At 41.3% G+C, this 22,606-nt stretch overlaps 1 protein-coding gene across 1 annotated transcript in view; it reads right to left on the bottom strand.

Moving 5' to 3' along the window:
- The window catches only part of fgfr3 (fibroblast growth factor receptor 3), a 52,514-nt gene that overhangs the window by 25,781 nt on the left and 4,127 nt on the right, over positions 1-22,606 (bottom strand). The window contains exons 2-4 of the mRNA XM_037694541.1: positions 10,584-10,847; positions 9,555-9,599; positions 1,464-1,633 (exon numbers count right to left, since the gene is read on the bottom strand). Coding sequence (XP_037550469.1) covers positions 1,464-1,633; positions 9,555-9,599; positions 10,584-10,847 — 479 coding nt within the window. The remainder of the gene's footprint in view (positions 1-1,463; positions 1,634-9,554; positions 9,600-10,583; positions 10,848-22,606) is intronic.

The following is a 22,606-nucleotide window of genomic DNA, read 5'->3' as shown; positions in this document are numbered from 1 at the left end:
GTGTGTTTCAATTGTTTCCCAACTGAAAACAGCAGCTGCTTCCTGCTCGGCGTGACGGCCGGAGCTAAACGAGCCGGCGAGCGGACGCGTGTCAGCGCAGAACTCAGTTCTGCACGACGGTCCGGTTTGGACGCGACCCCATGGTTTATTTTGGTCAGTGGTTTGTGGAATGCGACCCGAGGAGGTTCTGTCATCGCCCGTCCGGTCACAGAAACTCACAGCGAGGAGCGTCGTCGACCCGCGACACCATCCGGGAACAGAACGGGGTCGGAACGCAAACAGCTGCAGGCAGAGTTCTGCTGCTTGGGTCAGGACTTCAGGGTCGGATCGATCCACAGATCGACACCATCAACAACAACGCTGGGATCTGATCGATTTATTTAAGTCTAATGTTTCGGAACAGAACGATTAAAGGTCAAGGTCAAGATTTCTTTATTGTCGTTCGCATCTCATGTGGTACATGTGGTGGAACAAAACTGTGCACACAGGGTCCCAGTTACATCCAACAAAAGTACAAGTATTAAAGATAAAATATTTAAAATCTAAAACTTATTTTCCGTTTATGATTTTAGACACTTCATTTTAACAAAATGTCAAAAACAAAAACTAAGTGCAAACTTAGAAAAAAAAAGGTCTTTTCAGCAAAACATACCGTGTGAATGAATGTTAACGAAAAGCACAAAGTAGCGAAGTATTAGTTATACGTAGAAAAATACTAGCTAAGAGTAGCACCAACCTAGCTCAAAGCACAAAAAGGTTAGCAGAAAGAGTAGCTAAATGTAGGAAATGTCTGGCTGAAAGCTAAAGCTGAATAAGTCTAGCTAAAAAATAAAAGTAGCAAAAGGCAAGCTAAAAGAAGCACAAAGCTAGCTCAAAGCATCAAAAGGCTAGCATGAGAAGACAAAAACAAAACCAGTAGCTGAAGCAGATTTAAATAGAATGTTTCTGAAGTAACTAGATATATTTGTCCAAAAACTTTTTTTGATTTTTCCACCTGGATTATTGAGCATGCATCAGGATAGATATATTTTTGTTTCTACATGGAAATATTTGTAAATAAAGAGAAATATTTAGAAAAGTATTAAAATTACAGAGAACTAAAGTCACAGCGGCTTCACAGCAGCTGAATGAGCCAAACGTTCTGATGCATGAACGGCTAAAAAAGCCGTTAAGTCTGCAAAGTTATTAAATTTCAGGAACCATAAAATAAATAAATAAATAAGAAAAGTAAAAATCATTTCCTGACTTTGTACTGATTTAACTTTTGAACAAAACTTTGTTCAGAACCTGTTCTGGTTTTCTAACATGCAAATAAATCAGCTAAATTATTAAACAATGATGAAACATCTGTACACCCAGCACCGTTTGCTTCTATAAGTTATAAAACTCAGGTCTGTGGTTCTGATCCAGGTTCTGCAGTCCTGTTAGCGACCCTGACCCTCGGGCGTTTACGGGTTTCTCACCTTGATGCCCCCCATCCTCTGCTCGCCCTTGAACTCCTTGCCGTTCTTCAGCCAGTGGATGGTCGGCATCGGGTTCCCGGCCGCGGCGCAGCGGAACTTGGCAGTGTTGGCCGCCGGGACGGCCAGGAGCTTCTTGTCCATCCGGTCCGGTCTGGTCCAATACGGTGCCTCTGTTGGTCCAAATGAAAATGGAGTTAAAACTGGTCAGATTTTGGTAAAAATTTGGAAGTATATCTACTGCAGTGTGAACCTTATTCAGTCATACGCACCTCGTGGTACATGTGGTGGAGCAAAATTATGTACACAGGGTCCCAGTTACACCCCAAAATATAAAATGAAACAGTATATAAGGATTTAAGATATATGCTAAACGAACGCCAAACGGTACGCTGAAAGATCCAAGATGTATGCTAAACTACACTAAATGGTCCTCCTCCATCCTGCATGTTTTAGATGTTTTCCTGCCTCAACGCACCTGATTTGAATGAATAGGAGGTTTTGACCCAAGGGCAGCAGGAGGGTTAACTTGTAATGATATAGTGAGCAGTGTTGCATGATCCGGGTCCCCGGGGGCCACCATCCTGCATGTTTTGGATGTTTCTCTGCCTCACCACACTACAGGTTGTCAACTTGATGACCTGCTGAAGACCAGGGAAACATCTACAGGAGAAAAATGAGAATATTGTGAAGAGGTTCAATATTATAAACTCCTGTGTCACCCTGATCAGCTGATTAACTCCTGGACATGAGCTACAAAATGTTTCATTCCTGAAGTCCAGCCACTCCTGAACCCGAGACATAAGTGTCTTAACTGCTGAGGAGACACAGAACTGGACTGTTGCTCTGTGGTCCAATGTCTTATTTCAGGTGGAAGTACATTTTGCACGTCAGTTAAACATCAAGGTCCCAAAGTCTGGAGGAAGAGTGGAGAGGGCCAGAATCCACGTTGCTTTAAGTCCCGAGTGAAGTTTCCAGTCAGTGATGGTTTAGTGTCATGTCCTCTGCTGGTGCTGGTCCATTAGGTTTTCTGAAGTCCACAGACCAGGTAAGACGTTTCTGATGTCGTCTCTGGTTGAGGAGTGGCTGGATTTGAAGAATGAGACATTTTGTAGCTCATGTCCAGGAGTTAATCAGCTGATCAGGGAGTGACACCGGGAGTTTACAATGTTGAACCTCTTCACAATATTCTCATTTCCTGAGACACTGAATTTTATTTTTCATTATTTTTAAGCCATAATCATAAAAATTATAAGAAATAAAGGCTTGAAATATTTCACTCTATGTGTAATGGATCTATACGAGTTTCCCTTTCTGACGTGATTGACAAAAATATTTAACTTTTTCTTGATAGTCAACTTTTTAAGAATAAAACCTGTAAGATCGTGGTCCTCCAGGACCTGGATTGAGCACCGTTGAGGCAGAGACACCTGAGCTGCATGATGTTTGTACAGACAGTTTTCCGGGGGGATCAGCGTGAGGGAAAAGGCTGCCTTTAGCTTTTTAGTTAACGCACCTGTACTGCTAGCTTAGCATTACATCAGTGCCAACAGGTGGGGCACAGCTTGTATAATGTAGGGGAAACACTGGAACTGAAACTATTGTAAATATAATAATTATTGTACATCTGGTAACTCTGCTTAGATGCATGACTGAAGGTTTGACATGCAAGGTGGTGGGCGACAGGCATTCCTTGAAGGTTTGCCTTTATTTTGAATGAATGATGATGTTTGAGTGCATTCTGAATGCTTTCTATCCCCTTAATGAGAGATGATCAGTAACCACCAACAGGTGGGTCCAAAGACCTTTTTAAGACATTCAGTACCAAAAGAAAAAGGTGTTTTTGGTTTCAACCGTTGATATAATGAAGTCTTTTTTACATTTGAAGTAAACCGTCTCCGATTTCAAGCCCACAGAGATACCGTTAGTTTCAGGACGCTAAAGAGGTGAAAAACAAGGTTTGACAGATTTTCAAAGACCATAATACCGGTGCCTGAAGCGTCCCGAAGGTGCAAACAAAACTCATCATCTTCTCAGCCGGACAACAATACCGGAGTTCATCTGAAGAGAGTTTGGAAAGCTGTCGGTGAGATTTATTGAGTTGTATTGAGGAGAGTTGGAACAAAGCGGGTGCAGCCGGTCAGACAGGCTCATTGTTGCGGTTGTGTGGCTGCAGAGAGCGAGAGCGGCGAGGCATGGCGTGCTCACGCTCTTTCTCAAAGTCTCTGTGTGTTTCCCAGAACAAAAGCTGTGGGGGGGTTGACCGGTCATCATATGTCTCCATTCTCCCTCTCCTGTTGGGGGAAGCGAGAGGAGCTAATTACCATCCGAATAGCGGCACTTGTGTGCGTGTTTACATGTGTGCACTGGAGCTGATAAACTGGGATCAGATTGAGTAAATTTGAGCTTCAGCGCCACAAGTGAAGGAGAGTGAGGGGAGTTCTGCTACTTAAAGACACAAATGTCTTCGTCTCCTGTTTCTACACTTCAGCTTCACGGAATAATTAACCACTGGAGATACAGGAACCATGCTTCATGGCGGTGTCTCACCAGGCTTCAAGGATTTGGGGGAGTCCCCTGAATGTCTCCAGGGTGTCTTGCATCGTCCTTGCATGAGTCGCACTTTAGTTTTAATCATGTTCAACAGGTGTGTGCTGCAACTTTCATCCGTCGTCTTTTTTCCAAGTTTAGGGAAACTGGATTATATCTCGAGCAGTCATTGTGCGAGAGGCGGGGGACACCCTGGACAGGTCCATCACAGGGACTCAGAGACAAAACTGTTGACATGCTCACCTACACCTAGGAGCAATTTAGAGTTGCCAATTAATCTAACATGGATGTTTTTGATCTGTGGGAGGAAACCAGAGGAGTTGGAAGAAACATGTAAACTTGACCTAGGAAGGCTGGGAGATGAACCTGCGACCTCCTTATTTACAGGTGACACCCCTTAATGCTGCTCCACCGTGCCATCTGCCACCATCCAGGTCCAAAAACAAGCTGATGATAAATAATTGAACTAGTCTAGATCTCTGTCTTCCATGTCTAAACTTCATGTATGTTCATCTCAGTCTCCATCTTCTACTGCTTAGTTGGGATGGGGAGGCAACAGGTCCAGGAGACAAACCCAGTAACACTTTCCTGCTAGTGCTGGGGGACCCCAAGGTGTTCCCACCGAAAACAAACAATCCCACAGAATCCCTCCGAACAAATTCTGGGGCTTCCCTGGGGCCTCCTACTAATGGGACATGCCCCGGAAAACCTCTAAATAAAGACATCCAGATCAGATGAACCTCTTCAACCTTTCGATGCGAAGGAGCAGCAGCTCTACTCCCGAGCTTCCAAGGAGGACGGAGCTCCTCTGCCTATCCCTCAGGCTGAGCCCGGACAGTCTACGAAAGAAGCTCAAATCGGCCGCTTGGATTTATTTACGTTCAGTAGTTCCTAAACGTGGTGGGTGTCTGCTGAGGCCGCAACGCAGTTTTGGAGTTGTGCGTGTTGCTGTCCTGTATCATGCCATTGTGGTTCAGTTCCCGCCCCCCTTCCAGACTCGGACTCAGGCTCAGGCCTGTAACGTCGGCTGTATCCAAGATACTCCATCTGCCTGCACGGATAAACTCTATGAAACATTTGTGTTTCACGAGGAACTTTGGATGTTCTCTGTCTGCCAGACCAGGTTCTGGAGGGCAGTCATCGTCTGTTGCTGCAATCGTTATTATCATCATGCTGCTAACAAGACAACACCGCTAACAGAACCCCTCTGCTAATAGGACCATGCTGCTGTAGACGCATTTCTTTTTCTCTTTAGGCACCTCTTTTTCCGTTTTGTTGCATGCATTGGTGTTTCTTGTTGTTGTTTTGTCGAGTCGAGACGGTTCTTCTTGTCCTGAGCATTTCATTGCATTGTTGACCTTGAATTGAGTTGTATATGACAAATAAACCTAAACCTTGTATTTCACATTCTCTGGTGTTTCTTCTTCTTGTGTTTACAATTCAAACCACAGACAGTCCACTATGTTTTTAATCCACTTGAAGAGTCCGTTTTATGCTCCACGCCTTGTTTCCTGTTTTGTGGTGTGTTTTCAAGGCAGTGTCACATCGCCACCTACAGGTCTGGCATAGTTACTGCAATTTTTTGAGTTGTTTCCTTGTCGTGTTTATGAGGATGCATTTAAAAATGACAAAAAAAATGTTTAGGGGAGAAAACAATTTTTCTTGTGTGGACAGGGCCTTAGTGATGACTAAAATAAATAATCATACAAGGAAAGATGGGGCTACCGAACTCAAACAGAAATCTGTGTGTAGAGTCAGACTCCCCAGCTTGTAAAGAAAAACACTCCCCATGTGCAACCATAACACACACACACACACACACACGTGCACAAGTGCATACACACACCTCCCCCTCGTGAAAGTGCATACACACACCTCCCCCTCGTGAAAAGTGAAAACCTGTTGGGTTTTATTGCTTCCCCTGCCTACTTGTCTCTGTAGTTAGAGTCTCGCTCAGCGTGGGACAGCGACTCGTGACCGGAGGGAGTTTCAACAACGGTACAGAGAGAATCTAGAGAGTTAAAAACACTATCACCCTGTATTCCTCTGTCTTTTCTATAAAATAGCTTGTGAACCAGGGGGTGACATTTTAAACAAACTTGAAGAAAATCGTCAACATTGACTGTTGAGATTTTAGAGCCAATTTTGATCTGACTCGGCTCAAATCGCTTCTCAATGCAAGATGATTTTAGTGTGAAACCAAGGTATGGAGGGTGGCAGGTGATCAAAGAGACATTTAATGGTTTATTTTAACACAAACTATATAAGCCACGTGGATTGGGTTGTAATTTTTAGCTGTTTTTGAGTTGTTTAAGCTTATTTGATAAAATATACTTTTGAAGAATAAATATGAGATAAATGATAATATTGTTGCTCACAGTTTGGTTTTAATGCCCCTCAGGCTGCAGGGAAACAAATCTCATCATATTTCTGTTATTAAATAACGAGATTAAAGTCTCAGCAGGCGTGTTCATCAGCCTGGCGTCTTAAAATTAAAAAAAAAGACTGCAATCTGTTTTTATTGAGTAAAATCTGATTCAACAATCACACTGTTCTTTTTACTAGTTCATACATTTTATTTCTGTATACTTCACCCAGTTTAAGCTGTTCATATTACTAAACCTTTGGCTGATTTAAAAGATGGCTGCTATGTCTTTTGGTTATAATTTTTTATACTTTTCAAAATATTTTCCTTTATTTGCAAATACTTTCTACAAAAAAAAAAAAAGACTTCTCTTAATTCCTTCAAAAACAGGATTCTCTTTAAAATCTGCTTCAGCTAATCACTCAGTTTTTGGTTCTTCATGCTAATTTTAGCTTTGAGCAACTATTCAGCAAATGGTAGCAGCAGCTTTGGTAATTTTAGCTAACCTTTTGCTACTTTTAACTTTTAGCTACCACTTGGGCATTTTTAACTAGTCTTTGGCTTGTTTGCAGTTTCAGCAGAGCTTTGATACTTTTTGCTTTGGCTAGCTTTTTATCGTTTTTGGCTAAGTTTGTGCTACTGTTAGCTAGCCTTTAACTACTTTTAGCTTTGAGATAGCTTTTTGCTACTTTTAGGTAACCTTTTGTTATTTTTAGCCGCTAGCTAACTTTTTGCTATTTTAAACTTTTATTTTGTGTCTTTTAGCATGTTCAACATTTACTTTTTTTGCTGCTAGTTAGCATTTTGCTATTTATAGCTAGTTTTGGCTATTTTTAATGTCTATCTTGCCTTTTAATGCCTTTGTGTTAATTTTGCACCCTTTGTTATGTTTAGTTAGCTTTTAGCTTCTTTGGACAGTTTTTGTTTCCCACTTTTAGCTTTCACACTCTTGCAACGCCTTTTATTTTTATTATTATTAATAAAAGGTAGATGTCTGCTTCTTTTAGCTAATGTTCTGCTGTTTTAGCTTCAACATCTTTGTTTCAGCTTCTTCTCACTGCATTTTCTCAGAAAATGTAATTTAGCTTACATTTTAGCTTCTTGTGTTAGCTGATCTCCACAGTTCGACCCTGCCGCCTTCTCTTCACTTTCCTCTTGACGTTTAGCTGCGTGTTAGAAAGGCCTCCCTGTTTTATCTTGGCCCCGCTTCAGTGCTTCAACAGTTTGTTTGTGCAGAACACGCTGCTGCAGCACAAGCTCCCTCAGTGTGGAGACGCTGCGAGTGAAGGAGGCCGTTCAAATCGTATCATTAGAGCTCAGTGACGCCTGCGAGTTCACAGATTTCACTCCAGATAACACCGGGGCCCTCTGAAGGCACGCCGGCCCCAAAGGGCCCGCAGGAGATCACAGCAAACAGAACCGGAGCGGTGAAGCTGTGAAGCAGCAGAGCAGGACCCGACGCTCAGCTCTTTGCTCTCCTGCCAGGATAAACAACGAGGCTGCAGAGCTGTGGAGCGCAGCGGAGAACAGATTAGCCTCTGTTAGGCGCACACACAGACACACACACACTCAAGAGGGCCTTCCCACTAAAAAGACACTTTAACAACTCATCGTGTGAGGCCGGATCGTTTTCAGTCAAACCGTTCTTCTTTTTTTTTTTTAATAAATGAACGATAAAGAAGCAGATGCTTTAATTCTACTCTACAAATTAAAAAATGTTTAGTTTTTTTACTTCAGAAATCTTTTGGGATAAAGTTTGCTTCTAAAAGGTGATTTACATGTTTTAATCTGTTTTTCTAATCAATCTTAAATTAAAACTTAATTTCTCATTTTAGTAAACTATAATCCAACTCGTTTTGTTTAGCAGTTAATGTTGGAGTTGAAAGATTTGTTTATGACATTTTTCATCTTAAGCAGACTTCGTGTCATTTTAGCTGATCATAAATCAAAACCTTCAGCTCATTCAGCCAGCATATGTGGCTGCTATGATCGTTCGGCTTTTGTAATTTTTCATCATTTCAACTCTTCGTTAAATGAGAAAAATCACCATCAAAAATACAGATCTCTCCAAACCTTTTAAAAAACGTTATATATGAAATCTGCTTCAGCTTTTGTTTGTTTTTGTATTTTTATGCTACTTTTAGATCTAAGCTAGAATTCTGCTTCTAGCAAACCATCTCATACATTTAGCTATCTTTGTTATTTTAGCTTTTAGCAAGTGTCTTTTGCAGTATTTGACTTGTGCCTTTCGCTTTATTAGCTCTCCCCCCTTTTTTTTTGGTTTTATTTTGTTTTGCTATTTATAGCCAAAGTTTTATTTCATTAGACAGACGTTTGGTACTTTAGCTTTAAGTTAGCCTTTTGCACCTTCTAGCTTTGTAGTTAGTGTTTTGCTATTTTTAGCCTTTGAGTTAGTAGCTTGTACTTTTGAGCTTTTAGCTTGCACTTCGTTTCTTTTAGGCTTTAGATAGTGTTTTGCTACATTTAGCTTTTAGCTTGCATTTTGATACACTTATGCGGTCTTTCAGTGCTTTATCTTTTAGCTAGCCTTGTGGTACTTTAGCTTTTTACTAAGCTATTGATAATTTTAGCTACACTTCTGCTGCTTATACAAGCTTTTTGTTACTTTGAACTTACAGCTTGTGTTTTGATACATTTAGGCAACCTTTCAGTACTTTAAATTTAAGCTAGCTTTTTGGTACTTCAGCTTTGAGCTAATGTTTTGCTACTTCTAGCTTGCCTTCTTCTACTTCTACCAAGCATTTTGTGCCTTTGAACTTATATCTTATTGTTAAACTTAGCTTTGTAGCTAGTACTTGCTGTTTTTAGCTTTTAGTGGTCCATTAGCTTAACCAGCTCAGTTTGCAAATATCAAATATTAGCTCCAGATTTGAAACAATGACCAAGTTTTAGACATTTTTGTGTTTGCTATGATGAATAGATGTGGTGGCCATCTTGTGGCAGCCATCTTGAATCTGGTTGATTCCAAAAGGTATTCAGTTGTAGACGTACATCCAACAATAACTTTCGAAGAGTTTCACTACAATTCATCCAGTAGCTCCTGAGATATTTTGCTAACAAAAAAACAAACGTCGGACAAGTGATTACAAGATCACCCGCATTTCATGGGCGATAAGAAAAGCCAACTATAAAATTGTAGTAAATCTAAGCGTAGTTACCTGCGTTCTCATCGTAGTCTTCATCGTCACCAGATGACAGTGAATCTAGAAACAAACAAAAAAAGGTTAAATAACAGAATAATGCTTAAATTTAATTCAAGTTTATTTGTTTATTTCTGTATTTTTTTACTAAACAATTGTTTTTATTAGAATTTCTTCAGAAATAATTTATTTTAGGTTCTGAACAGCTGGGATATTTGTATTTAGAAAGAAGCAATTACAAGCAGGAGGTTTGTGTTTTCACAGATTTGTACATTTCACTTGACGGATCAGAGAGAAAAATCCAGAAGGGTCCAGTTTTCTGTGTTGACCCTCAAACATTAGAACCAAAATGTTTCTAGAGACGATAGAAATGGGAGGGCCGTTAGCTGTCCATTAGCATTATTCATTCAACTTTTATTTATACAGGTTGATCACATTGAGCCTCGGGGACTCATTTACAAGAGACACCTGATTTCTTAAAGAGTGATGACAACAGTGAGTAACAAGGACAACAATAGACAGTCACAAAAGAGGCATACAAAATTGAAATCTCGTCATTGGCAACTTTTCGTTCTCGGCTATTAGTCTACCTCTTTTAGCTTTCAGCTGTCGTGCAGCTTTGGCCTTTCAGCTAGCATTTGGCATGGGTTTTTTTTTGTTTTGTTTTGTTTTTAGCTTCCCTCTTGCTACTTTTAGCATGCTCTCTGCTACTTTCAGCTAGCCCATTGCTGCTTTTAGCAAGTCTTCTGCTACCCATAGCTATTTTAGCAAGTTTACTACATATTTAGCTAGCTCTTTGCAACTTTTAACTAGCTTTTAGCTATGTTTAGCTTTTAGCTGCTCTTTCTTTATTTTTATATTTTGACTGATCTTTTGTACAATTAGCTTCCAGCCATTATTCTGCCTCTTTTTACTTTTAACATGCCTTTTGATACTTTTATCTTTCAGCAGATTTCAGCAATAGTTCAGCTTAGAGTTCACACAGCTTCTGCAGTTTTTTTAGTATTTTTCTGTGGTTAAAACAGCTGAACAGCAATGGACCATTACCTGTGACCCTGACGGTGAAGTTGCTGAGCAGCAATTTGGTCCGGGCCAGCCAGCAGGTGTAGACCCCAGAGTCCTCGTACGACACGTTGACGATGCGCAGGACCCTTTGGCCAATAAGCGTCCGGTTGCTCTGCACGACTCCAGCGCCATCTTTGAACCAAACGACGGGGTGCGGGGGGCCGTCCAGGTCACATGGTATGTCCAACGAGTCCCCCATGCCCAGGACGTAGTCCTCCTGAAAGGCCGCCTCGCTGGACACCAAATCTGCAGAAACAAGAGAAAACGTCAGTTTACCGACCTAAATGAAGCACAGCCTTGTCGTTAGTTGTTAAAGGAAATAAAAATAATGAACGTATTAAAAGTTGTGAACTCTAAGTTGTAAAAAACAAAAGATACATTTATAAAACCATAAATCCGTCAGAATGGGACAGAAAGTCAGCGGAAAAAAGAAAACGTAATTTCACGTAAACACGACAGTCAGTTTGATTGTTTTCAAACAGTTTGCTGCAACAAATTACGCAACACACACAAACACACACGCCTGCCTGTGGGAATTACTGAGTATTCTGAGTGTGATTTACTGCAGCGATCACGCCCAACTGTGACTGACAGAAAGGACAAAAACACCACTGAGCACCTGAATGCATCACAGACACGCTCAAACTGACACCAGGAAAGAACGACTCTGAAGCTTCAGCTGTTTGAAGAGATGACTAAACGCTGGAACGAAACACAAAAAGCGTGCTTTGATTTATAGATGAGCTACTCCGCTGTAAACATGTAGACATTTTGTTTGTTTTGGACAAGAACCAACAGGCAGTACTGACAGTTACTTCAAAAACACTAAAAAACTCTTGAATAGTTTCAACAGAACAAATGATACTTTTAGTTAACCTTTTGCTGCTGGTAGTTTTTTGATATGTTTAGCTTACTTGTTGCTATTATTAGCTTTACACTTGCGTTTGTCACTTTGAGGATTAGCTTTTTAATACATCCAACATATTGATAGCATTATTAGCATTAACTCAGCCTTTCGTTACTTTAAGCTTCTACCTATTCTTTTGCTGCTTGATGGAGATTTTTCTCATTTTTATCACTTTTCACATTTGACTTCTACTTTGATATTTTGGGCTTTTAGCTAGTACTTATCTACTTTTAACTTTAGCAAGTCTTTTGTTTTTTTGTTTTTGTTGTTTTTAGCATCAAGCTAGTTTTTGCTTTGTTTAGCATTTAGCTAGTCTTTAATTTTTATTTATTTATAGCTGTTCTTTTGCTCATTATCATTTGCTTTTTATTTTTATTTCTTTAACTTTTTCATCCATGCTTTGACTAATCTTTTGCTGTGCTTGGCTTTCCATTTTTATTTAGCTTCTTCGTGCTTCTAGCTAGTATTCTGCTCCTTCTGGCTGAGTCACACTGTGATAACTACCAGATCATCAGATCACATTTATCGTTGTTTATAGGGTTTGATCAAAACAACTAAAACCCAATAAGACAGTAGTTCAGAATTCATAAAAGGCGGCGGGCGATAAGCATTCCTTTAAGAAAAGCTCTAATTCACTTGGTCTTTACTCACCCATTAAAAACAGTAGAGATCCTAAATCAACAATGGAGGGCTGCGTTGTGGTTTCTGGCTCCGACAACCAAATTTACAACCGTTTTTGGTCAAACAAAAACCTCCAGTCACAAGAAGAAAAACACTGAGACGGTCGAGAATAACTTCAAGTCCAACACGAACAAACCCTGCCTTTGTTAACGACTGTGAAGGAAACGGGAGCGCATGAGCAGCAGGATATCTTCACGTCAACACGAGAAATTAGGGTTCAAAAGACGAAAGGAATTGTGTGAAAGAAGCAATGCTTACTTTGGACTTTACAGACCCCCAAGAACCGTCTCAACCTTCTCTGACATGAAAACCAAGAAGAACGAAAGGTGAATAATAAAAACCATTACATTTGCTGCCAGTGGCTCTTTATAGTAACCAAACACCTGTTTCTCTGCATTCAATAAGACAGTCAAACAAAAAATTGCAGACTGAAAATTAAGCCTCAAATGTTCTCTGCGCAATAACTAAAAGCCATTGTAAAGAAATCCTTCAACAGTCAGCGACAGGAATGAGCTTCCTTCGTATTGGCCTCAAAGAGAGGATGAGGAGCTCAGAGTAGAGCTGCTGCTGCTACTTTTAATCGAAAGGAGTCGGCTGACGTGGTTCATCTGCCTCCCTTTGGAGGTTTATTTAAACGGGGACACTGGGGCAGACCCACAACTCTGTAGGGATTATACATCGTCATTAGTCTGGGAACACCTTGGAGTTCCCCAGGAGGTGCTGAAAAGTCTCTGGGAGGGAGGTCTGGGTTCTTGTCCCGGATCTGTTGCCTAGGCGATCCGGCCACAGATAAGCGGTAGAAGATAAAGATCGGCGGTGGTGTCTTGAGGCGTACGGTTCATCGACCACAGCCCAGCTAATCTGCACTTTGTGATTTTTCAAACTGAGTTCATATTTTTTTGGTTTTGTTCAGGGTCAGAAACAGAAAGTAAAAGTTAAAGGAAGGTTCCTGTGGGTCCACCACCCAAAAATAAGGCTATAAGTGAAACCCTTATTCACATTTATTACCACCTGGAAGCGTCTCAGTTCTCTGTTCTGCTGAGCCGGGTCAGACCCAGATCAGGAACTCCTCTCTGACTCCCCTACATGAGTATTACTGCTCAAGACCAGACTGTTTTCACGCCTCTGACCTCATATTACTGGCTTTTGAAGACAGTGCAGCTCCTACCCGAGCCATTGGATACACCCGGGTCGAGCAGAATTTTAATTGAGAGCAGCTTCAAATCTGCATTTCAAAGATGGAAATCTGACGTAGGAATAGATCTTTAAAAAGGAGGGCTTATCTTCTGCTGTTCTTTAAAGCTCGTCGGATGTGTCGTTTTGGTCGTTCTGTACGGCGCATTTATTTCTGCTCTGACAGCAAAAACATCAAAGTGGAGAATAATACTCATTTGTTTTATTAAGATCAAAGGCAAACAAATACAAGAAAATGTACTGCCTCCCTGTTAACCAGTGCTAATGAAATGTAAATTTTAATTTAAAAGGTTAGAAATCTGAAGACTGAAGAGTCCTACCGCTGAAGCATTGAAGAACCGTTATTACTGTTCTGTTGGTTTTTCTTTCTGTTTGTCACGATTTTGTTTCACTGCGTGAAAAAAAATCATCAAAACGTGGCTTGACAGGGAACAGAGAGCTTGTTTTTGCAATACATCATTCAATGTAGGCAAAATATGCTAAAAAAAAAAAAACTGAGCAGAATTTTCCCATAGACAACCATGGAATTTTGGCAAAACGAAAGAGAAAACCCAGCCGTCTTTGGCGCTCTACAGCTCTGACGTGCGTCGCAGTAGAAACATTTAAAATTTAAACGGGTCTCAGAAAGTTGGATTATACATGACTTCACTGCTGTTTTGACATCTCTTAGAGTTTTAACATAAATCACGGTTCAAATCTTGTGATTTTGGGAGATTGAACCACCGAATATTCAGTATGGTGTCTAAATTTATATTCTAAGTTCCACAAACTTTATATTTCCTAAACAACTCATACATAGAAACGAAGATATGTTTGCCTTCTTTTACGTAGTGCGTCTCTCGCTGGTATAGGACAGTTGGTTTTCTTTCAAATCCACTTGAAGTCCACAAAGATCACAGTCAAGAAGCATCCAGGTAGCATCCTAATCGAATGAACCACCTCAGCTGACTCTTTTCGATGCAGAGGCTCTACTCCAAGCTCCCCCCGATGATGGAGCTCCTCACCCTCTATGCACCCTGTATACTCCATCCAAAGCCGCAAAATCAGCTCTCTTTGACGTAGTTGCTTTATGAATATGGCATACTTTTGTTCTTATAGTAGCTTTGCCCTCCCCTTCTTGACACAAGGCTCAGGCCAAACTTTTTCTCATAGACGTATGGGTCAAGTATTGTGTGACTGGTCAGATTTGTGGGTGTATTTGTTAATGCAGAAAAGTGCTCAGATATTCAGCTGTGCGACTCCTCAAGACACACCAAGACAGTCAAATAGCCCAAAACTCCTGGACTGAGATGCCACAAACTTTGTGCATGGAGGAGACTGTCTGCTGAAGTGTGGCGCTTTCTTCATTACAGAGAGACGTGGCGGGAAAAAACCTGTGCCATGATGTATATGGTAGTGGTCGGGGATTCCCAGGATCCCTGCAGTTTTCTCATGAACTATGAAAGGTGTGTGCAAGAGCAAACGTCCTGCAACCACGTGCCAGCAAGTCATCTGCTCGGCTTCGAATGAAGTATGCAATGCGCTTAAAGCCGAGTCCCCCCACCCTATGAAGGAAGATCATTTCAGCTGCTTGGATCCAGGATCTGTTTAAAAATATTTATCATGATCCAAACCTGATGACCACAGGTGAGGGTTGGAACATTAAAAGACCAGTAAATCCAGAGATTTACCTTTCAACTCAACTCCTTCTTCACCACGGACAACCAAAACAGCGCCCTCATTACCGAGTAGGCGACCTCGATCTGTCGACCAGTCCTCCCACTACATCACTCATGAACAAAACGCCCAGATAGTTCAACTCCCCCACCTGAGGCAAAGACTAAATCAACATCTCAATGTTCTCTCTGTTCACAGCATGTGGGAGCTGTCTACTTCCTGGGGTGTTTATGGACCTAACAGTTCTCTAAGGGCTCTCGGATGATTATTAGGACTGTTGGTTCTACATTGTGGACCTAAGTGTTAGCTTTTCGTCATTAGTGGTCAATGCAGCCACGTCCCTGCACGCATCGTTCACCTCCAACTACAAAGACTGTGGAGGATAGTGTAGCCAGAGCTAGCCGTCTGTGGAATAATGACTAGCCAAGCCGAGTTGAAGTGGCATAGACAAGAACTTGTGAGACCAGTCAACGCTGTGCTGCTTATCTTCCAAGGGAAGCACAATGTCGTAAGACGAAACTGTGATTTTAGCACGTAGCATCTTCTGAGCTGATAAAAGAACCAAGAGTACACCTTACCAACAGGATTAATCCCCTCCAGCCTGAACCTGGAACAGCTTGAATCAATGTCATGCACTTTTGAGGGCGTGTTATAAATAAGATTGTGTGTGTTCATGTGGACGATGCTTCCATAAATCAAGAGACCCGTGCCCTCCCTGCCCCTCCTACCCTTTCAGACCCAAATCATAACAAATAGCCCTTCAGCATAAGATAAAGTCTGTCTTTGAGGTACAGGGCTGCGTTGTCTGGTAAAATCCTGCTGACGGCCTTCATCTCTTCTGGTCCTGAAGAGGTTTATTTATGCTCTACAAACTTCTCCGAGGGCCAGTGGGCAGGCTGCAGCCTCGCGGATAAAAAGGCCTTTTTATGCCGGGAGTCTCCACACACAGAAGGACCGAGCGGAGGATTCTGGGGGAACAGGAAAAATAAAAACCAAGTCTGGAAACTGTTGACCTGTTTGTCGCCTCTGGTCACAGGAGGAAAATCCCAACGATGATTCCTTTGCTTAAATTACTTTAAAGTAATTTATCAAAGTTTTTAATGTTCTTATAAAGATTTTTACAACAAAATACAGGGGAGTTGGGAAAGTTCCCAGCATTTTCATGGCTGTACTAGTCATATTTCAAGGTTGCAAACAGGCAGTTTGTTACGACAAACGACACATTCAGGCCGTTTTAAGACAAATGTTTTAACCCTCCTGCTGCCCTTGGGTCAAAATGAGGCAACAGTCGTAACATTTAGTAAGTGATGATGTTAATTGTCAACAGGTCAGTTAGAGGACTGGGTATAAAAAAAAACTTTTTGAGAGGATGAAGCTGTCAGAAGTAAAGATGAGCACAGATTCAGCAGTCTGTCTAAAACTAGAGAAACAATTTCAGGATAAAGTTCCTGTTTAAAGTTTTTAATCTCCATCGTCTCCAGTTTATAATCCGATAAAGAAATTAGAAGAATCTGCAGATATTTGAGCTCAAAGGACGAGGCCCTCAGGGGCCACTACATTAAAACCAGGTCTGGTTCTGTTCTGGGCTCAGGAACACTTCCACAGATCGTTGTCTGTAAACACAGTTCATCCACAGATGCTGCTTAAAGCTCTATCAGAAAAAGAAGAAGCCAGATGTGAACACCATCCAGAAATGTTCCCGTCTTCTCTGGACCAGATGGACTGAGGTGAAGTCCAGAACTGTCCTGAGATCAGACGGGTCCAAATCTGACAACTCCACATCCTCAATACTAAAAAGGGGAGGGATCATCCAGCCTATCAGCTCATCGTTCAAAAGCCTGCCTCTCTTTTGGTATGTGGGTGCAATACTGCCTCTGGCATGGGCAGCTCACACATCTGGAAAGATTCTTAAACAGTTAAACTTTTTCAGAATGAGTTAATTCAATTAATCTAATATTTACTTTTAACTTTTACGTGTTTGACTTTAAAGCTAAAGAGTAGACAAAAATGTCTCCAAAATAAGATTTAAATTCAGGCGTGTTTAAGGACTCCTGGGGTGATTCTTGTTAGGATTTCTCACACGTCGCTAAAGAACTAAATTAAGACAAACGGCAGGTTTAGACATCGTTCGTCTGCGAGGCCGAACCTCGACCTCTTTCAAGTTTTGTTCATTTATGGGATCGATTGCACGAGTTGATTTATAATTCTGTTTCAACATCGTCGTTTTTCAAGGCAGGCTTCTTCTTGCTTAAGTAACATCCACACAAGCTCGAACAAGCCGCAGAGAGGCATCGCAGACTGTAAAAATAAATAAATAAAACAAGACCATCCTTGTTAACAGTTGGTTTCAGTCTGGAGGAGAGCAGGAGGTAAATCCAGCGGTTGCTTCACATCTGGGTTTAAAATGCTTTTAAAACTGATGGATTCCAGACGGGTAAACTTATCAAACTTTTTATTTTTTTTATTTTTATTTTTTAGATAAAACCACAAAGAGCTCCTTTTTCCAACCCATGTTTCTGCCAAACCAGCAGCAAACAATCCAGCAACAAATGGTCTGTTGCAAGTAACTAATTGCTTCTTCTACGGTCGGCTGATGTGTGCGTTTGTGAAGCGAAGCTGAGTAGATTACATGTAATCTGCAAGGATTTCACAGCACTGGGGTCAGGGTTTATTATTGTTTTAGTTTGTTTTAAATCATGAATGTAGCAGCTCTTTGAATAAAAACGTCCCGTAAATCAAAATCCTAATAATATACAAACCGCAGAGTCAGCAGTAATAACGTCCTTCCAGGGCAACAAACATAAGGAAAGACACTTGGGCACTGCAGTAAGTACACAAGTTAGTATGTGCCTGGCATATTGTAGGCCTGCGCAATATTAAAAAACAAGTGATTTTAATATCCGTCAAAATTGTGATGACAACATATCAGTTGTGGTAAAAGCACATTTTCTGCCATTAAAACCTTCAGTCTGAATTCCTATGGGACATTGATACATTTTTTAGATACTGTGCAGGCCAAGAATGGAGCGTGAGATCGACAAACAGATCGGTGCAGCTTCTGCCGTATTGTGGACTCTGTGCCGGTCCGTTGTGGTGAAAAGCAAGCTGAGCTTCAAGGAGAAGCTCTTCGTTTACGAGTCTATCTACATTCTTGCCCTCACCTGTGGTCCTGAACTCTGGGTAGAGACTGAAAGAACCAGATCCTGGATCCAGGCAGTCTTAAATAGTTTTCTCTGCAGAGCCAGCAGACAAAGTTATGTACTGAAGCCAGATGAGGTGGTTCAAATGGATGGATGGATGGACAAAAGGATGGATGGATGGATGAAAGGTTGATTGGTTGGATGGATGGATGGATGGCTGGCTGGATGGATGGATTGATGGTTGGATGGATGATAGATGAATTATGGATGGATGACTGTATGGATGAATGGTTGATGGATGACTGTATGGATGGATGACTGTATGGATGGATGGTTGATGGATGGACGGATGAATGACAGTAAAAATCAGGTAAAACTATTTAATAATCAAATATTTAGGAACTAAGCTGACATACCATGAAGCTGTGAAATATTTTACTCTAAAGTAAACCTTTAGAGAAGCTAAACCCTCACAGACAGACATGGCGGTGTGAACAGGGACGTCCTCTGCAGCTTCTTCTACCTCGTTTTCCAATTAAAAAGAAAAAAGCTGCACCGGCTGCCAAACATTTGGCACGCTCAGCACCCTGTCAGACTTGCCAACATCACATGACCTTCAAACAGGATCTGTGAAGTTCCCCCCCCCCCCCCTCCCAAACAAACAACAACCATCACCTCCCCCCTCCATTTTTCTTCCTCCATTTCACAACTTCTCCAAACGTAAATCCTGCTCGTCCTGGAACGACTCCCTCTTCTTTTCAGCACTTGTGAAACCCTCTAATCGCTGTTTAATATGGTTTGGCCGGATGTAAATACCTTCGGACAAAGGCCTTAATCTGGCCGGGCCCGACAACCTCACACCGTTACAGGAGAGCCTGCCAGGAGGAGGGGGGGTCGGAGGAGGGTACGGACCGGCAGAGATCAAGAAGATGAAGGGAAACAGAAAAGAGGAGATAGGAAGTTTTTTCTCCGAGCTGAAGCCTCATTTATCAAACAAACTTCTACAATTAAAACTAGAGAAAATTAATTTCCTGTGAAACTTCAGTCAGCGCTCAGATATAAACGACTTCCTGAAATTAAGCCTAAAGATAAAAATAGCAAATTGTTGTTCAAATCGAAAAGTAGTGAATTGCTAGCTTAAAAAAGCAACACACTAAGAGCTGAAGGTAGCACAGCACTATCTAAAAGCCAAACATAGCAAATGGCTTTAAAAGCTTTAAAAGGCTTCATTCAATAAGAACCAAAAAGAACCTTGAGACAGTGATCCACGCCTTCATAACATCTAGGCTTGATTACTGCAATTCACTTCTGTTTGGAATCAGTCAGTCCTCCATTGCTCGTCTACAACTGGTCCAAAATGCTGCAGCCCGATTTTTAACTGGCACAGGCTATAGAGAGCACATCACGCCAGTTTTGGCCTCCCTGCACTGGCTACCCATTCACCTTTGGATCCATTTCAAAATTCTCATGTATGTTTTTAAATCACTGAACAGTTCCGCCCCATCCTATCTCACTGATCTTCTGCAGCCATATGTCCCACCGCGCTCTCTGAGGTCAGCAGACCAGATGCTTCTCTCAGTCCCAGAAACCCGTCGTAAGCTCAGAGGTGACAGGGCTTTCTCTGTTGCAGGTCCACGACTGTGGAACGAGTTGCCACTGAGTGTCCGGCAGGCTCCCACACTCTCAGTCTTTAAGTCTCGCTTGAAGACCCACTTCTATTCGCTTGCCTTTAACACGGTGTGATTTGTTTTGGCCCGGTCTGTTCTCTACTCTGTTGGCCCTTTTAGTTAGCTTCTGCTGCTATTTGTATCTGTATTTCTATATTATGTTTTCCTGTCTGCTGTGCATGTTTGTGTTCTTTTGTAGAGCACTTTGGTTGGCCTTGTTGCTGTTTTAAGTGCTATATAAATAAATTGGTATGGTATGGTAATAAAACAATATTTTACATAAAGTTATCATTGATAGCATTAGCATTAGTTGTGTTAGCAATAGCATTAGTAATAATAGCATTAGCAGTTGTGGGCACAGTTCCGCTAATCCACTAATAACGTAACGAACTTTCTGCTTAGCGGATTAGTATTTCCATCAACTTTGAAAGCATTTAGCAGAATTAGCTCCTGCTAAATTTAAATCTGATAAATTCAAGTCAGTTAATTATTTTAAAGACAGTTCTATGCACTAAAAGCAATTGTGATTTACACAAAGTGATGCTATGCGGAGCTAAGTGAAGCACAGCTAAGCACCACCCGGTGATGTCGCCACACTTGCCAGTGCTTTTCCCCCTCATATCTACAGCAAACTGTCTCTGACTCATGGTGTCGATTGACAGTCAGTGATAGTGACCAACTTAAATGAAGACCAACCAAACCAGAACAGGAAAATAACATGACAACCCCATTTTCACACTCAGAAACATCGTAGTCAGAAACACTGCACACATAATTTTAACCCAGCATGCTTTGCAAAGCTCACACTGTCTGGGACGTGACTCTCTCACACATTTCACACATATTTACTTTTGTGCAAATTTATTACTGAGAGAATATTGATGATGACGCACATCAACTTTGCACTTAGTTTATAAAAGTAGTTAACCACAAAGAAGATGAAATGAGTTAATTCATTACAGTGACGTGAGGGAGACGTCCGACACACATTGAATGCATCACTCTGCTTCAGCACTGCACAGTTCTGCTGCATCCGTTTGGTTCTGATGGACCAGATTAATTTCTGAAAACTCACCTCTGAATGGGACATGGATGCTTTACCTGTGATTTATGAACCGTTTAGAGTTGTGTTCACTGACAACATTGTCACTGTACAGACAGTCTTGTAGAGTCAGTGATAGAAGTGATAAAAGTTAGTGTTTTAGCTTTAGCAAATTAGCAGTTAGCGAAGTTAACTTTTTGTTTATCCGTGACCACCACTTAGCATTAGTTGCAATAGTGTTAGCAGTAGTAGTAGTAGTAATAGCAGTACTAGTAATAGCAGTATTAGCAGTAGTAGTAATAGTATTAGTTGTAGTATTAGCACGAGTAGCATTAGCAGCAGTAGTATTAGCAGTAGTATGCTGAAGCAAAACTGATTTTTAGGATTAGAAAAAAATTCAGCATGTTTTATTAATAATTTTTTAAGTAAAAGTAAATATTGTGAAAAGTATACAAATTACAAATACCAAACTTGACACCACTCATTTCTTGAAAGAGCTGAACGTTTTGATGTGAATGGCTAACCGTAGTTAGACGTCAAACAACGTGCGTAAAAAAAATAAAACTCAGTAAAAATCAACAGTGAGCAAGCTGAATCAGGACCCAGAGAAATAAAAACGGCCTCTGCCTCCAAACATCCCTGACCGATACCAGCTTCAGCCTCTCTTTCTCATCATCCACCGAGCATCCGCGCTGCAGTGGCTAATCGATTTAGCTCCGTTCACTCTTCACCATCCCTGCAGCCTCAGGAAAGTCGGGGTCTCCTCCTCAGTTCATTGTCATTCCACAGACAAACCGGCCCAGTTTCAATTCAACAGACGGGTGGAGGAAGCTGTCTGAGACAAAGACATCATCGCAGCTCAAAAACACGGAGGATCCGGGCTTATTTAAGTCCTCAAAGCGACAAAGCGTCCTTACACTGGGCTTTTTGTTCTTTACCCTACAAAAGTCAATCTTTACATCTTCAATTTGAGCAAAACGTTTACTAGAAACAAGACTTGTCAAGTTTAAACGTTTAATTGGAGGAGTAGAAGTGTCAGCTGGTTGTGGAGCTTCAAACAGAAGCTCAGACCCCGGGATCTGCTCAGTGATGCAAACCAAGATGGATGAGGAACCAGCTGAGCGAGAACGAAGACAAATAATTATTCTGTTCTGAGGAGAAGGCGAGGAGGAAGAGGAGATGAAGATGAGAGAGGAGGAGGAAGAGAAAGGACCTTCGGCGTTCATCATTATCAGCCGACGCGACCAGAACCATGTTTAATTTTAACTAAACTGAAGCCAGAAATAGAAACTGAATGTAAACAGGAAGTGGTGATTTTCAAAACTCTAACAATTTGATTTATTGAACGTCACAGATTGATGATCCCTGAACATGTAAAACAACAACTCTATCCAAAGTCTTTGAAGATTCAGAAATCTGTTTTTAATTTCAAAAGTTTATTTTTTATACATTTTAATTATTCTTCACACCCTGAATAATCTCCTCCCAATTGACAAGAAGTAAGTCTGCAGCACAGAACAAGACAAGAACTAGATTAGGATTAGGCCAGGATTAGGCCAAAAACAGACCAGAATTAGGCCAGAGCTACACCAGGACTAGGAAAGGATTAGACCATAAATAGACTGGATTAGACCAGGACTAGACTAGGATTAGACCAAGGCTAGGCTTAAATCAGGACTAGGCCAGGATTAGCCCAAGACTAGGCCAGAGCTAGACCA

This window comes from Nematolebias whitei, chromosome 21 (assembly GCF_014905685.2).
Source record: "Nematolebias whitei isolate Nwh7 chromosome 21, NemWhi1, whole genome shotgun sequence".
NCBI lineage: Eukaryota > Metazoa > Chordata > Actinopteri > Cyprinodontiformes > Rivulidae > Nematolebias > Nematolebias whitei.
The sequence above is the reverse complement of the archived record's forward strand: the minus strand, read 5'-3'. Positions and strand labels throughout refer to the sequence as shown.